A 17618-nucleotide genomic window follows, 5' to 3' on the forward strand; every position below is an offset into this window, starting at 1 on the left:
GGTAGGTGGAGCCATGGGCGGAGTCGGAGGTGGTCAGCCCAGGTATAACAGCGCGACAAGAGGCGACCTCGTATCGTGATACAACAGTGATAACGGTGATAACAATACAACAGTGATAACTACAGTGTAACGATAAAAGTGGTTTACCACATTCACCCCTTGTTTAGATTTGAGTCCGGCGGGGTGAAGTGTACTACCAGTTCTGGTATGTCAGTCTGTCCGGAGGCCTCGTAAGCCTCTCCGATCGTCGCAGCGGCGGTGCTACATTATCCGGTGTTAGTGCTGGTGGCTGCGTGGTCGGCGAAGGCTCGTGGGGTTCCGGCATGCCGTCTACCTGGGCTGGAATTGGGGGGGTGGTGGGGGGGGGTAAAGGTGGTGTCTCCGGAGTGCCCGAGGGTGCGAGGTCTCGTAAGGAGACAGTGTCCTCCCGCCCGTCTGGGTAAGCCACGTAGGCGTACTGGGGGTTGGCGTGCAGGAGGTTCACCCTCTCGACCAGGGGGTCTGTTTTATGGGCCCTCACGTGCTTTCGCAGCAAGACGGGCCCCGGAGAGGTCAGCCAGGTTGGTAGAGTGGTTCCCGTAGTCGACTTCCTGGGGAAAACAAACATTCGTTCATGGGGGGTGGCGTTAACGGCAGTGCAAAGTAGTGACCGGATGGAGTGCAGCGCTGTCGGGAGGACTTCCTGCCAGCGGGAGGTTGGGAGGCCCTTAGACTTTAAGGCTAAGAGGACGGCCTTCCATACCGTCGCGTTCTCTCTTTCCACCTGGCCGTTCCCTCGGGGGTTGTAGCTGGTGGTCCTACTTGCTGCAATACCTCTCGCTAGTAGGAACTGACGGAGTTCCTCGCTCATGAAAGAGGAGCCCCGGTCACTATGTATATAGTTTGGGAACCCGAACAAGGCGAAGAGGTCGTTCAGGCATTTAATGACCGTGGTACTGGTCATGTCTGGGCAGGGGAAGGCAAAGGGGAAACGGGAGTACTCATCAACAATGTTGAGGAAGTACACATTACGGTCAGAGGACGGGAGGGGCCCCTTAAAGTCGATGCTCAGGCGCTCGAAGGGGCGGGTGGCCTTGATCAGGCTTGCTCTGTCCGGCCTAAAGAAGTGCGGTTTGCACTCGGCGCAGGTCTGGCAGTTCCTGGTTATGGTCCTGACCTCCTCGATGGAGTAGGGCAGGTTGCGGGCCTTAATGAAGTGGTAAAGTCTGGTGACCCCGGGGTGGCAGAGGTCGTTGTGGAGGGTCTGAAGTCTATCACTTTGCGCGCTGGCGCATGTAATTCGTGACAGAGCATCGGGGGGTTCGTTCAGCTTACCTGGCCGGTACAAGATATCATAATCGTAGGTGGAGAGCTCGATTCTCCACCTCAAGATCTTGTCATTCTTGATTTTGCCCCTCAGCTTGTTATTAAACATAAAAGCAACCGAACGTTGGTCGGTAAGGAGGGTAAATCGTTTGCCTGCCAGGTAGTGCCTCCAGCGTCGTACCGCCTCCACAATCGCCTGGGCCTCCTTCTCGACCGACGAGTGTCGGATCTCAGGGCCCTGTAGGGTCCTTGAGAAGAAGGCCACCGGTCTCCCCTCCTGGTTAAGGGTGGCGGCTAGGGCGAAGTCGGATGCATCGCTCTCGACTTGGAAGGGGATGGACTCATCCACTGCGTGCATAGTGGCCTTGGCAATGTCTCCCTTAATGAGGGAGAAGGCTGCGCACGCTTCCTCCGTAAGGGGGAAGGATGTGGACTTCATGAGGGGTCTGGCTTTGTCCGCATAATTGGGCACCCATTGGGCATAGTAGGCGAAGAGCCCCAGGGTTCTCTTAAGTGCCTTAGGGCAGTGGGGGAGGGGTAGCTCCATGAGGGGGCGCATTCTTTCGGGGTCGGGGCCGATGAGTCCGTTCTCTACTACACAGCCAAGGATGGCAAGGCGCGAGGTGTTAAACACACATTTCTCCTTATTGTAGGTGAGGTTCAGCCGTTGGGCTGTACGGAGGAATTTCTCCAGATTCACGTCGTGGTCCTGCCGGTCGCGGCCGCAGATGGTGACGTTATCTAGGTAGGGGAATGTGGCCTGCAGTCCGTTCTGGTCAACCATCCGGTCCATCTCTCTTTGGAAGACCGAGACCCCGTTGGTGACACCGAAGGGGACCCTAAGGAAGTGGTATAGGCGCCCATTCGCCTCGAAGGCGGTGTACTGGCGGTCCTCGGGGTGGATAGTGAGTTGGTGGTAGGCCGACTTAAGGTCGATGGTCGAGAATACGCGGTATTGTGCAATCTGATTGACCATGTCAGATATGCGGGGAAGGGGGTATGCGTCCAGCTGGGTGTATCTGTTTATGGTCTGGCTGTAGTCGATGACCAGGCGATTTTTATCGCCGGTCTTAACGACCACGACCTGGGCACGCCAGGGGCTGTTGCTCCCCTCGATGATGCCCTCCTTCAGGAGACGCTGCACCTCAGAGCTAATGAAAGCTCTGTCCCCAGCGCTGTACCGCCTGCTCTTGGTAGCGACGGGTTTGCAGTCGGGGGTGAGGTTAGCGAACAGGGAAGGTGGCGGCACCTTGAGGGTGGATAGGCTGCAGGTGTTACGCGGTGGGCGGTTTAACCTTCGCTGGTTGTCGACTGTGAGTGGGGGGAGGGGTCCACCGTATGCTAGGGTTACACTTTGGAGGTGGGATTGGAAGTCCAGCCCTAGTAGGACGGCAGCGCAGAGCTGGGGGAGGACGAGGAGTTTAAAGTTTTTATACTCTGTACCCTTAACCGACAAGGTCACAGCACAGTAGCCGCTAATGTCCGTGGCGTGGGACCTCGATGCCATCGAGATTCGGTTGCGCGTTGGCAGGACAGGGAGGGAGTAGTGGCTCACCGTGTCTGGGTGGATGAAGCTCTCCGTGCTTCCGCTGTCGAACAGGCAGGTCGTGGCGTGGCCGTTTACTTTGATGTCCATCATCGACTTGGACAGGTGGTGTGGGCGGGCTTGATCCAGAGTGACGGAGGCTAGCGTGTAGGTAAGCGAGTCGTTGTCGTCTGCGGGCGAGGCGGTCGTCGGGTCCGGGGGCCCGGTGGCAGTCGGGCGTGGTGGGTAAAATGGCGTCTCCCACGAGGTAGGACAAAATGGCGGAGAAGATGGCTGCCCCCATAACTCACATGAGGCACTATTGGGGTCGGTTGCCTTGATCAAAGATGGCCGCCCCATGACTCACGTGTGGGGATACTGGCCTCAGTTGCCGTGAAAGAAGATGGCCGCCCCCACAGTTCGCATGAGGCACTGCTGGCCTCTGAAGATCCGCTCCTGCAGGCCTTAGAGAAGTGGCCTTTCTTCCTGCAGGTTGTGCAGGTAGAGTTCCTGGCTGGGCAGCGCGACCTCGGGTGCTTCTCCTGGCCGCAAAAGAAGCAGCCGGCGGCCCGATCGCGGGTGCCCGATGTCGGAGCCGGTACCGGGGGTGGCGGGCCCGGTCGGGTCCGGGACGCCGACGCTGAGGTAGGTCCCGGGGGCGGCGCTGCGAAGGGTATTGCGGTAGGGGTCGGGCCCGAGTCCCAGGGTCGCGAGCAGTACCTGGAAAACGCCTCCTGGTCCTGATGGGCCACCTCCAGGGAGAGAGCGAGGGCTTCAGCTTTGTCCAGGTCGAGGTCTTTAGCTTCAAGCAGTCTTTGCCGTGAGTAGTCGGACCGTAGGCCTTTCACAAAGGCATCGCGGATATTATCTTCCGTATTTTCAACAGCCGTCACCGCTTTAAAGTCACAGTTCCTGCCGAGTGCTCTTAGCGCCCGTAAAAATTCAGCTACAGACTCTCCTGGCTGTTGCGGGCGGGATCTTAGGAGGTGCCTGGTGTACATGTAATTTACCGGGCTGCGGTACTGCTGTTTCAGTAGGTTGATAGCGGCCTCGTACGTAGTCGTGTCCTGGATGAGTGCGTATACTCTCGGGCTCGCTTGGGCGTTCAGAAGTCTTAGTTTGGATCTCTGCGGGGCGCCGGATTCTTCCAGGTAGGATTCGAAGCAGTCCAGCCAGTGTTTGAAGTTGAGGGCTGCGTTTGCTGCCTGTGGGTTTAGATCCAGGTACGGTGGTTTGAGGGCTTGCAGCCAAGCCGGCTGGTGTGGCTGTGCTTCTGGGAGGGCTTCTGGCTGGCCAGTAGTAGACATCTTTAAAATTTAGTCAATAAAATTGATATACCTATCAATTCGTCCAATAAAAAGCGACGAGTTAGGAACGTAACTAAAGGTTTTTATTGACTAAATAACAGAGCCCACCCTCGTGGGTGATCGGGTCCAACAAGGAGGAATACCAGCCAGTCGACTACCTTTATACCTGGGCAGGTAGGTGGAGCCATGGGCGGAGTCGGAGGTGGTCAGCCCAGGTATAACAGCGCGACAAGAGGCGACCTCGTATCGTGATACAACAGTGATAACGGTGATAACAATACAACAGTGATAACTATAGTGTAACGATAAAAGTGGTTTACCACAATAGTAACGACACTATAGGAACATTTAAACCCCACACCGCTGCTGATAGCAGAAAGATTCAAGTTTCACAAACGGAACCAGCATAAGGATGAAAGCAATGCTGATTATTTAACAGAACTGCGCAAACTATCGAAACACTGCCAGTTTGGAGCGGGACTGGCAGATACCTTAAGGGACAAGTTTGTGTGTGGGCTTCAAAGTGAAGGAACCCAGAAACGGCTTTTATCTGAAAAGGACCTTACGCTGGAAAAGGCTTTCAGCATTGCGGTATCATATGAAGCAGCAGCACGGGGCGCTGCAGAGATACAACAGAGACCACAAGAATATGGCACAAACGAAATGTCATATGGAACAGAGAAGTGCTATCGCTGCGGCAGAACAGCACACGACCAGAATGATTGCTGGTTCAAAGACAAAGTGTGCAGACAGTGTGGAAAAGTAGGACACATAGCACGAGTCTGCAGGTCGGGAAAGAAAACCAGCAATAAGAAACCTACCAAAGGAAAGTACAAGAAGGTACATAAGATGACGGAGAATAGTTCAGACAAACAAAAGAGTGATAACGACTCCGAAAGCAGGGAACTGAGTTGTCTGAAACTACATAATGTGATCACAACGGAGGATCACCGAACCAGTTGGGTCACTCTCAAGATAGCAGGAGTCCAGGTAAAGATGGAATTGGACACAGGATCAGCCCTAACAGTCATAAACCGACGGGACTACGAGCGGCTATTCTCACACATGCCCTTGAGAGACACAAAAATTATTTTGAAGACGTACACGGGGCAAAAAGTCTACCCCAAAGGAAAAATAAGGGTGACCGTTATATGTAACGGTAAGGAAACACCAAAACTAGACCTGTATGTATTGCAAGATGGAGGACCACCATTACTGGGACGTGAATGGATCCGGAAAATACAACTGGATTGGCATTCCATACAGGCACTGACTGTGGCTGACAAAAAGGATGACGACATCACACCTGGGCGACTGTCAAAGATCCTAACTGACGCGAAAGAAGTGTTCCAGCAAGGACTCAGAACACTAAAAGGCATGACAGCGACGATTAAAATTGAAGAAAACGCAAGCCCAAAACTTTTTGAGGCCAGACCGGTACCTTATGCGATCCGCCCAGCCGTCGAAGCAGAGCTGGAGAGTCTGGAACGTTCAGGTGTACTGTCCAAGGTAGACTGGAGCGAGTGGGCTACACCCATCATCCCTGTGATGAAAAAGTCATTGAGCAGCACGCCTGGGGAACCAAGGAAGGTTCGCATCTGTGGGGACTTTAAGGTAACAGTGAACCCGGTCCTTCACACCGTACAATATCCACTTCCGCGGATTGAAGATATTTTCGCCTCGCTATCTGGAGGGAAACGCTTCACTAAGATTGATCTGGCCCAGGCGTATCTGCAAATGGAGGTAGAAGAAGCATCAAAAAAATACCTCACAATCAACACCCATAAAGGTCTCTACCAATACAACCGGCTGGTATTCGGGGTAGCATCAGCTCCGGCTATTTGGCAGAGGGCAATGGAACAAGTCCTGCAAGGGATCCCAGGGACCCAGTGTTATTTGGACGACATCCTGGTCACGGGCGAAAATGACAGTGATCACCTTGCCAACCTGGAGCAGGTGCACACTAGATTGCAGGAATATGGGCTCCGAGCTAACCGTCCCAAATGCGAGTTTTTTTGAAAACAGATCTCGTATTGTGGCCACGTTATCGATAAAGAGGGGTTACATAAGTCCCCAGAGAAGATTGAGGCAGTAGTCAAGGCTCCAGCACCGGTAAATGTGTCACAACTGAAGTCGTTCCTCGGGCTGGTAAACTACTACCATAAGTTCTTGCCAAATTTGTCTTCAATACTACACCCACTGAACACCCTACTGCAAACTGGGGTGCCATGGAAGTGGAGTGACGAATGTAGACGAGCTTTCCAGAAGAGCAAAACACCAATCACATCGAAAGAGGTATTGGCCCATTACAACCCGGCATTACCAATTCGGTTGGCATGTGATGCGTCACCCTACGACATTGGAGCGGTGCTGTCGCACTAATTCTCGGACGGCTCAGAGAGGCCAATAGCCTTTGCGTCACGATCACTAACCTCAGCCGAGCGTAACTACGCCCAGATTGACAGGGAGGCCCTCAGCCTAGTGTGGGGAGTGAAAAAGTTCAATCACTATCTGCACGGGCAGAAATTCACCTTACTGACTGATCAGCAGCCTCTTGTCTCCATTTTTAATCCGAAGAAGGGCGTTCCGGCGATGACTGCGCAACGACTACAAAGATGGTCACTTTTTCTAGGGGCGCACCACTATGAGATTGAATATAAGGGCACGAAACAGCATGAAAATGCTGATGGGCTATCACGCCTGCCACTGCCTACTGCGGAGGAAGCACCAGCAGTGGATCCTGTCGAAATATTCCATTCGACTATAGTTGAATACCTACCGGTAACTAACGCTTGTATCGAAAAGGAAACCTGAAATGACCCGACACTGTCGCGGATATATGATTTGACGGTGAAGGGATGGCCAGCACATGGCGACTCACTGTTGCCAGCATTCTCGACATGGAGAGAACAGTTGTCAGTGTGCCGGGGGACCTTGATGTGTGGATCCCGAGTGGTAATTCCACCCAAGTTAAGGGATAGACTGTTCAATGAGCTTCATGAGGGTCATCTGGGAGGGGTAAAAATGAAAAGCCTAGCCAGGGCTTATGTGTGGTGGCCGGGAATCGATAAACAAATCGAGGACCTGACCAAGAGCTGCTCAGGATGCCAGAAAGTCCAAAATGCACCACCACAGGCCCCTCTACACCCATGGGAGTGGCCCTCATCTCCATGGCAACGGGTGCATATTGATTTTGCGCTGGTCCATTCATGGACTCAATGTTTTTAATAGCCGTGGATGCGCACTCGAAATGGCCTGAGGTCATCAAAATGTCCTCCACCACCACGGAGAAAACTATTGCAGTCCTACGGACCATTTTTGCCAGGAATGGCTTGCCAGAACAGATTTGCTCTGACAACGGACCACAGTTTGTGTCCGAAGAGTTCCGGAGGTTCTTGAAAAAGAATGTGGTAAGGCATTACACATCCGCCCAGTATCATCCAGCCACAAATGGATTGGCTGAGAGGTTCGTACAAACCTTTAAGGCGGCAATAAAGGCTATGTACAATGACAACATTCCGCTGCAGCACAAGGTAGACAATTTCCTGTTTGCCTACCGGAATGCGACACATGCAGTCACCAACCAGGCCCCAGCCATGATGTTCTTTAACCGAAGGTTAAGATCTCGCCTGGATTTGCTCAGACCAAACGTACGAAGAGATGTTGAGAGTAAGCAATTCCAGCACATCCATGAGAAGCCAACAAGGAGCTTCAATGTAGGGCAACCAGTCTTGGCCCGCGACTACTGAACAGAAAAATGGCAGCCAGGAACAATATGCACACGGCAGGACCCACTAATGTACACAGTGGACGTTGGGGAGAGCATTGAGAGACGCCATGCTAACCAGATCGTAGAGTCACAGGAACAAGTCAACCCCATGCCTCGCCCATACGTACCTGGTGATGAACCCGACGTACAGGTCGCATCTACCCCAGAAACAGTAGCATCGGAAGCTGATGAACCAACCGACGACAGGGGGCCAGAGTCGCCTCCGCACCAAGAGTAAGAGACTCGGGAAAGGCGCTATCCAGAAAGGATCAGGAAGCCTCCCCAAAGACTGAATATATAGACTATTTTCAGCTAATGTTGCATGTTAAAAGTGTTAATTGTAATTAGTTTGATATTTAATTGTTAAATGAGTGTTATGGTACTGTTAATCTAAAAGGGGAGGAATTGTAATGTATATACCTTTAAGTGGAACTATCTTTTACAGCTCATGTATACTGCAGTACCGGCAGTGACCACACCTGTATATAGCATTGAGTAGTAATCTGTACAGATCAGTTCCACTGTGATCCACGTTGAGTAAACACCTGTTGTACCGTTTCTCCTGCAGTCTGTGTCTTATTATACCCGGACACAACAATTTGTGTCCTCCTTTGTGAAGACAGAACCAAAGTATGTATTTAATTGGCCTGCCATTTCTTTGTTCCCCATTATAAATTCCCCTGATTCTGACTGCAAGGGACCTACGCTTGACTTCACCAATCTTTTTCTCTTCACATATCTATAGAAGCTTTTACAGTCAGTTTTTATGTTCCATGCAAGCTTACTCTCGTACTCTATTTTCCCCCTCTTAATTAATCCCTTTGTCCTCCTTTGCTGAATCCTAAACTGCTCCCAATCCTCAGGTTTGCTGCTTTTTCTGACCAATTTATATGTCCTCTCCTTGGATCTTATGCTATCCCTAATTTCCCTTGTTAGCCATGGTTGAGTCACCTTTTTTGTTTTATTTTTATGCCAAACAGGGATGAACAAATTCTGTAGTTCATCCATGCGATCTTTAAATGTTTGCCATTGCCTATCCACCGTCAACCCTTTAAGTAACGTTCCCCAATCCATCCTAGCCAACTCGTGCCTCATACCATTGTAGTTTCCTTTATTTAAATTCAGGACCCTAGTCTCGGAGTCAACTACTTCACTCTCCATCTTAATGAATCCATTTCCATGTCTTCCACCGTCTTGGTTTCAATGAAGGATAAATGTCAACCTACAATATCGTCTTATGAACTCTGGAGCAGATTCTATATTTACTAAGAAGTCAGTAATACAAACAATGTTCTGAGTGGAGAAAGGGTGTTTTGGCACCTTCACGGGCTAAACCAAAAGAGTATCCCACATAAGGATTGAGTAATATTAGTCCCCAAACAGATTCTTTCATGGCTTGTAGACCAAGTAAAAAGAAGCCTTTCTCTGGCTACAAGAAACATAAGCAACATAAGAATTAGGAGCAGGAGTCGGCCATAAGGCCCCTCGAGCCTGCCTCCCCATTCAATAAGATCACGACTGAGCTTCGACCTCAACTCCACTTTCCCGCCCGATCCCCATATCCCCTTGATTCCCTTTGAGTCCAAAAATCTATCGATCTCAGCCTTGAATACACTTAACGACTGAACATCCACAGCCCTCTGGGGTAGAGAATTCCAAAGATTCACCACCCTCAGTGAGGAAATTTCTCCTCATCTCTGTCCGAAATGGATGACTCCTTATTCTGAGACCATGCCCTCTTAGAATCTTATGTGTTTCAATGAGATCATCTCTCATTCTTATAAACTCCAGAGACTATAGGCCCATTCTACTCAATCTCTCCTTATAGGGCAGCCCTCTCATCCCGGGAATCAATCCAGCGAACCTTCGTTGCACCCCACACACAATCGCTTGAGAACAAGCACAAGAGAAAAAGACTGGAAGGTAGAGTCCTTGGATAAGGGACACACATCCGTTCAAAAAACTCAACCAAACAAGGGTCTCTCTCTCATTGTCTTCATTGATCAAGTGACCCACCCATGACCCTGGCATGCAGAGCAAAATGAAGAAGAATCTATCTGAACAATCTTCCTCCATCCCCACCCCAGCCCAGCCCTCAAACACTGAGACATACACATCTGCACAAAGGAGCTGAACAAAATAACCCAGCAGCCAACAGACGCCTTATCGCGCAGGAGGATGGGAAACAGCTTTGAAGCTCACAGGTGTCTGCTATCAAACAACATCTGCCAGATGAATTCTCTATGAAATGGATTTGCACAGCTCGCTAAATTCAAACAAAACCGCAACCTGATCCGAGTACCGAATTCCAACATTCCAAATGACATTGGTCTTCTGATTCCAGGTGGAAACAATATGATTGACAGTCAAATGTTCTGCAATTATTTGCATTTTAATGAATCAGAATACTAAGCATTGCAATCGTCTTTCATACGTGAACTTCTTACAAAAGAAAATTGCACAATGTATTCCAATGTTGAATGGTTACAAGGCGTTAAATGGCTGAGGTGCTAACATGCCATTACTGGGGGGGGGGGGGGGGGCGGGCAAGGGCAGAGAAGAGCCCTTGACTGAGGTAGTCATGAATGAAACTTATTGAAACTTATAAAATTCTAACAGGACTAGACAGACTAGATGCAGGAAGGATGTTCCCGATGGTCGGGGAGTCCAGAACCAGGGGTCACAGTCTAAGGATAAGGGGTAAGCCATTTAGGATAGAAATGAGGAGGAATTTCTTCACCCAGAGAGTGGTGAACCTGTGGCATTCTCTACCACAGAAGGCAATTGAGGCCAATTCATTAAATATATTCAAGAAGGAGTTAGATATATTTCTTAAGGCTAAAGGGATCAAGGGATATGGGGAGAAGGCAGGGACAGGGTACTGAATTTGGATGATCAGCCATGATCTCATTGAATGGCGGAGCAGACTCGAGGGGCCGAATGGCCTACTCCTGCTCCTATCTTCTATGTTTCTGTGAACAAGGTGGGGCGAATGGCCCATTTCACAATCCAAGCTTTCTTATGCCATTTTCTAATTCAATGCCATTTGAACTATCTACAAAATACCGCCAGAAATAGTAGTTAACAGCCGATGGTACTTACACTTCCTCTCTCCAAGAGCAGTTGGCATTTGCTCAGACAGTCCGGGCTATTGGTGAATTCAACCAGGGCCTTCTCCGCCTGCAGCCGAGTGGATGTGTCAGTGGTTTCATAGAGCTGTTTACACAGTATCTCTAGCTGGGCTAAGCTCTGCAATGATAAACAAGCTGTTGGTTATTGAAGCACACTGTAAACTGCGGCGTGCTTTCTATGACTCTCAACTACAGAACTTACACGGTGAGACGTAGGTTTATAGGACTGTTCCTACACAAAGAAAGACTTGTATTTCTGCAGCGTCTTTCGCAATCTCAGGACGTCCCAAAGCGCTTTACAGCCATTAAGTACTTTTGAAGTGTAGTCACTGTTCTAACGTAGGAAATACGGCAGCCAATTTGCGCACAGCAAGCTCCCACAAACAGCAATGTGATAATGAGCAGATAACCTGTTTTTAGTGATCTGGTTGAGAGATAAATATCGGCCAGGACTACGGTTAGAACTCCCCTGCTCTTCTTCGAATAGTGCCATGGGAATTTTCATGTCCACTTGAGAGGGCAGACAGGGCCTCGGTTTCATGTCTCATCTGAAAGACGGTACCGCTCTCAGTGCTGTACTGGAGTGTCAGCCTAGATTTCTGTGTTCAAGTCTCTGGAGTGGGACTTGAACCCACGACCTTCTGGCTCAGGAGAGAGTGCTACCCATGGAGCCACAGCTGATACCTAACAAGTAAAAGAGCCAAGTAACTCAGAAACTAGAGACTCTGAAGGATTTACCACCAACTTCACCAGTGCAAACAAAACTGCATCACCAAAAATCTGTGAGGTACTTGGTTATGAAACAATTTACTGTGGGTTTGTTAAACTGTTCTTTTGTGGGAGGTTTTGGAAAATGCATTGCATCTTCCTACCAACACAGCTGAAGGGATAAGGCCCACCTTCGATGTATTTTCTGTGCCAGCAGCAATGTGCCCCCGCTGGCATGAACCTGATTCAACACCAAACAGCTCAGGACCTCCAATTACCTCTATTGTAAGTTAAACCCCAGTTAAGTGTGACCCAAGGCCAAAGATCAATATCTGAGCCATGCCTTGTTAGGATTCTTCTGCCTAAGTATCGGTCAACTTTAACAATCCTCCTCCCCAGCCCCTCGCTGTCGACAAACCCAGACACATCGCAGCCTTTGCTGCTCCAATTTTCTGTCCGAAGCCCACAAAGCTGTGGAACACCTTACCTTTCTCAAGCTTGCTGTCATGCTATAATCTACAGAGCTTTAAAACCCAAGTTTGTGGTCAGCCTTGGCTTAGTGAGGGCACTCTTGCTTTTAAGTAAGAAGGTCGTGGATTGAGGCCCCACTACTCATGTACTTGAGCACATAATCTAGGCAGAAACTCTAGTGCAGTACTGAGGGGGGTGCTGCAGTGTTGGAGGTGCCACCTTTCAGATGAGATATTAAACCGAGGCCCTTTCTGCCTGTTCAGGTGGAAACACAAGATCCCATAGCACTGTCCGAAGAGCAGAAGGGGAGTTCTCCCGATGTTCTGGCCAACATGCCTCCCTCAACCAACACTGCCCAAAACAGATTCACTGACAATTTATCTCGCTTGCTGTTCCGATCTTACTGTGTGCGCCTACATAACAATGCAGAAAAGCAATTCATTGGCTGTTAAGTGCTTTGGAACATCCTGAGGTTGTGAAAAGTGCAATGGAAGTAATGAGATTTCAGTTGTGCGCTGCTTGGGGGTAGTTTTTATAAATTCATTCACGGGATGGCGAGGCCTGCATTTATTGCCCGTCCCTAATTGCCTCGGAGAAGAGACTTGCTGGGCTATTTCCGAGGGCAGTTAAGAGTCAACCACATTGCTGTGGGTCTGGAGTCACATATAGGCCAGACCGGGTAAGGATGGGAGATTTCCTTCCCTAAAGGACATTAGTGAACCAAATGGGTTTTTACCACAATCTGGTAGTTTCATGGTCACCATTACTGTATAATAGTTTTTTTTATTAAATTGAATTTAAATTCCCAGCGGCAGTGGTGGGATTTGAACTCATGTCTGTGGATCATTAGGCCTCTGGATTACTAGTCGAGTGACTTCACCACTCTGCTACCAAACCCCACAATGATTTCTGCCGTGGGCTGCATGGGGATAATGAGATTTCCACTGTGGGCTCCATGGGGATAATGAGATTTCCGCTGTGGGCTCCATGGGGGGTAATGAGATTTCCGCCGTGGGCTGCATGGGGGGTAATGAGATTTCCGCTGTGGGCTGCATTGGGGGGGGGGGGGGGTAATGAGATTTCCGCTGTGGGCTCCATGGGGGGTAATGAGATTTCCGCTGTGGGCTCCATGGGGGGTAATGAGATTTCCGCTGTGGGCTCCATGGGGGGTAATGAGATTTCCACCGTGGGCTGCATGGGGGGGGGGGGGGCAATGAGATTTCCGCCGTGGGCTCCATGGGGGGCAATGAGATTTCCGTTGTGGGCTCCATGGGGGGTAATGAGATTTCCGCTGTGGGCTCCATGGGGGGTAATGAGATTTCCGCCGTGGGCTCCATGGGGATAATGAGATTTCCGCTGTGGGCTCCATGGGGGTAATGAGATTTCCGCTGTGGGCTCCATGGGGGGTAATGAGATTTCCACTGTGGGCTCCATGGGGGGTAATGAGATTTCCGCTGTGGGCTCCATGGGGGGTAATGAGATTTCCGCTGTGGGCTCCATGGGGGGTAATGAGATTTCCGCTGTGGGCTCCATGGGGGGTAATGAGATTTCCGCTGTGGGCTGCATGGGGGGTAATGAGATTTCCGCTGTGGGCTCCATGGGGGGTAATGAGATTTCCGCCGTGGGCTCCATGGGGATAATGAGATTTCCGCCGTGGGCTCCATGGGGATAATGAGATTTCCGCCGTGGGCTCCATGGGGATAATGAGATTTCCGCTGTGGGCTCCATGGGGATAATGAGATTTCCGCTGTGGGCTCCATGGGGGGGAATGAGATTTCCGCTGTGGGCTCCATGGGGGTAATGAGATTTCCGCCGTGGGCTGCACGGGGGTAAATGAGATTTCCGCCGTGGGCTGTATGGGGGTAATGCGATTTCCGCCGTGGGCTCCATGGGGGTAATGAGATTTCCGCTGTAGGCTGCATGTGGGTAATGAGATTTCCGCTGTGGGCTGCATGGGGGGTAATGAGATTTCCGCTGTGGGCTCCATGGGGGGTAATGAGATTTCCGCTGTGGGCTCCATGGGGGTAATGCGATTTCCGCTGTGGGCTCCATGGGGGGTAATGAGATTTCCGCTGTGGGCTGCATGGGGGTAATGAGATTTCCGCTGTGGGCTCCATGGGGGGTAATGAGATTTCCGCTGTGGGCTCCATGGGGGGTAATGAGATTTCCGCTGTGGGCTGCATGGGGGGTAATGAGATTTCCGCTGTGGGCTGCATGGGGGGTAATGAGATTCCCGCTGTGGGCTCCATGGGGGGTAATGAGATTTCCGCTGTGGGCTCCATGGGGGGTAATGAGATTTCCGCTGTGGGCTCCATGGGGGTAAATGAGATTTCCGCCGTGGGCTGTATGGGGGTAATGCAATTTCCGCCGTGGGCTCCATGGGGGTAATGAGATTTCCGCTGTGGGCTGCATGGGGGTAATGAGATTTCCGCTGTGGGCTCCATGGGGGGTAATGAGATTTCCGCCGTGGGCTGCATGGGGGTAATGAGATTTCCGCTGTGGGCTGCATGGGGGTAATGAGATTTCCGCTGTGGGCTCCATGGGGGGTAATGAGATTTCCGCCGTGGGCTCCATGGGGGTAATGAGATTTCCGCTGTGGGCTCCATGGGGGGTAATGAGATTTCCGCCGTGGGCTCCATGGGGATAATGAGATTTCCGCTGTGAGCTCCATGGGGGGTAATGAGATTTCCGCCGTGGGCTCCATGGGGGTAATGAGATTTCCGCCGTGGGCTCCATGGGGGTAATGAGATTTCCGCTGTGGGCTCCATGGGGGGTAATGAGATTTCCGCCGTGGGCTCCATGGGGGTAATGAGATTTCCGCTGTGGGCTCCATGGGGGGGAATGAGATTTCCGCCGTGGGCTGCACGGGGGTAATGAGATTTCCGCCGTGGGCTGCACGGGGGTAATGAGATTTCCGCTGTGGGCTCCATGGGGGTAATGAGATTTCCGCCGTGGGCTCCATGGGGGTAATGAGATTTCCGCCGTGGGCTGCATGGGGGTAATGAGATTTCCGCCGTGGGCTGCATGGGGGTAATGAGATTTCCGCCGTGGGCTGCACGGGGGTAAATGAGATTTCCGCCGTGGGCTGTATTGGGGGGGGGGGAATGAGATTTCCGCTGTGGGCTGCACGGGGGTAAATGAGATTTCCGCCGTGGGCTGCACGGGGGTAAATGAGATTTCCGCCGTGGGCTGCACGGGGGTAAATGAGATTTCCGCCGTGGGCTGCACGGGGGTAAATGAGATTTCCGCCGTGGGCTGCACGGGGGTAAATGAGATTTCCGCCGTGGGCTGCACGGGGGTAAATGAGATTTCCGCCGTGGGCTGTATGGGGGTAATGAGATTTCCGCTGTGGGCTGCATGGGGGGGGGGGGGGGGAATGAGATTTCCGCCGTGGGCTGCATGGGGGTAATGAGATTTCCGCTGTGGGCTGCATGGGGGGGGGGGTAAATGAGATTTCCGCTGTGGGCTGCATGGGGGGGGGGGGTAATGAGATTTCCACTGTGGGCTGCATGGGGGGGGGGGGGGTAAATGAGATTTCCACTGTGGGCTGCATGGGGGGGGGGGGTAATGAGATTTCCGCCGTGGGTTGCATGGGGGTAATGAGATTTCCGTTTCAGAATGCACTCTTGGACTGACACTTTCAGGATCGATCTCAACAGTGATCTGCTGAATGAAGATGCCGCTGTTACACGACATTAACCGGCCGACGACAGCGGGAGTGCTAATGTTTACACATGGGGACTAACAATTTGATGATGTGATCAATATGAAGCTAATTGAGAAATCATCTGCTAGCTCCCAGTGAAGTCCAAAAGAACGACATAGCTGAACCATTTCACTGCTAACTCCAGCTACTAAATACAGTTTAAAAAAAGTATATACTTATCCAACGGCAGAGGAGAAACATTGTGCACCTCTCGGGAGCTGCAGCCCAGCTTGGAAGGACATCTGCATAAAATTATACTTTAGACTCTACTTGAATGAAAGGCTTGACCTCGTTATAAAGGCTTGACCTCTTGTTATAAACGCAAATTTATCATTTAACTTTCCCCAAATGACTCAAAACAGAGAGGGTGTGTCGCCGGCAATCCTGTGACCTGCTACTGTGGCGGACCCTTGGTAAATAAAACCACACTGGCCCAGCATTGCTGCAATCTGCAGATAAGGGCGAGTCTGTCGAAGTTGCTGAAAGATTTTCTGGATCACGTTTCTATCTGTAAGGTGGTAATCTCTGGAGACCGGTCGCCCCATCCTGATATTATATGTATAGAACAGCACATTTGGGAAGCCAACCATTGTTCACCCAGATTAGTTTTTATTGAAAAGACACTAGGAACTGGGAATGGGGACATGAAATATAATTTTTTACCTGCCCATTTTGCAAGTTGCTTTCTTCCATCTCCTTGGATCTACCTGTGCCACAACCTAGTGCCAAGCAGAGCGTGTGCAAGCAACCTAGCCCTAGATTCCTACCACTGGCACACAGATAGCTCAGACAGTGGGTCCAGTTAACCCTCATAGTCGTCTGTCCCCTGCTTCTAGAGTGTTGCCTCTATTCAGCACCAATCACACGGCTGAGGTTAGAAACTCAGCACATGGGGAATCACAGCGGGGGAATCTCTATCCTTGAATCTAGATCGGAGAAGACCTTGTTTACACTGCAGTCTGCGATCTGCAGTTCAGTGTAAATCCCCAACAGCAGCAATCCGTTGGGTCAATCTCCTTTTAAAGGTGAAGTCCACACCTCTGACGAGGTCCTGCAACAGAATTTTCACTGGTCCCGAGAGGTGCAACCGACCCAATGGGGCCCTCGCAGCACCGCCAGAGGGAAACCCCTTCACTGCAACACTGAAGCCGGTGTGTGCACCCTTAAAGCAGACTGGTTAATGTCACCGAAACATCATCATGCCGTTTATCACAGGGGAGTTAAGTGAATGCAAACGGTAGTTTGCAAACAGCAAGCAGCCTACTCTGATCTCTTTTAATCCAAGATCTGGCTGCTCAAATTATGATAAAAATAACCCAAAATAAGCAGACACACCTTAGTTTTCCAAAAACCTTGCAAGAGTATTACGCCCACGAGCTTTGACCCTTTGCGAAATAACTACACCCAAGAGGCAGCGATCACAAGACCAGAAATAGTTTCACTGCTGTCATTTCTGGGCACTGAAAATCCCTGATATGTTACAGAACAACGTGCAATGGGGCTTCCAATTAATTCCCATGTCGCCTACTGCCAATGAGCCAACAACACTCAGGATGCAGTTATTACCATCAGCTCTATTTGTATTGTGCCAAGAACCATTACGGCATGGCTGGCAAATTAAATTCAAAACGTTCCAGTCAAGCCTCTGCTCAAACAGCCAGTTTAGTACAGAGCGAACATGTTTGTAAAGTATTTA

At 50.7% G+C, this 17618-nt stretch overlaps 1 protein-coding gene across 1 annotated transcript in view; it reads right to left on the minus strand.

Annotated features, from left to right (window-relative positions):
* Nucleotides 1-17618, minus strand: part of xpo7 (exportin 7) — a 120555-nt gene that overhangs the window by 77479 nt on the left and 25458 nt on the right. The window contains exon 2 of the mRNA XM_085970895.1: nucleotides 11009-11155. Within this exon, the coding sequence (XP_085827021.1) occupies nucleotides 11009-11155 (147 nt within the window). The remainder of the gene's footprint in view (nucleotides 1-11008; nucleotides 11156-17618) is intronic.

Source organism: Somniosus microcephalus, chromosome 30, assembly GCF_052327205.1.
Source record: "Somniosus microcephalus isolate GS21.2 chromosome 30, FLI_Smic_1.0, whole genome shotgun sequence".
NCBI lineage: Eukaryota > Metazoa > Chordata > Chondrichthyes > Squaliformes > Somniosidae > Somniosus > Somniosus microcephalus.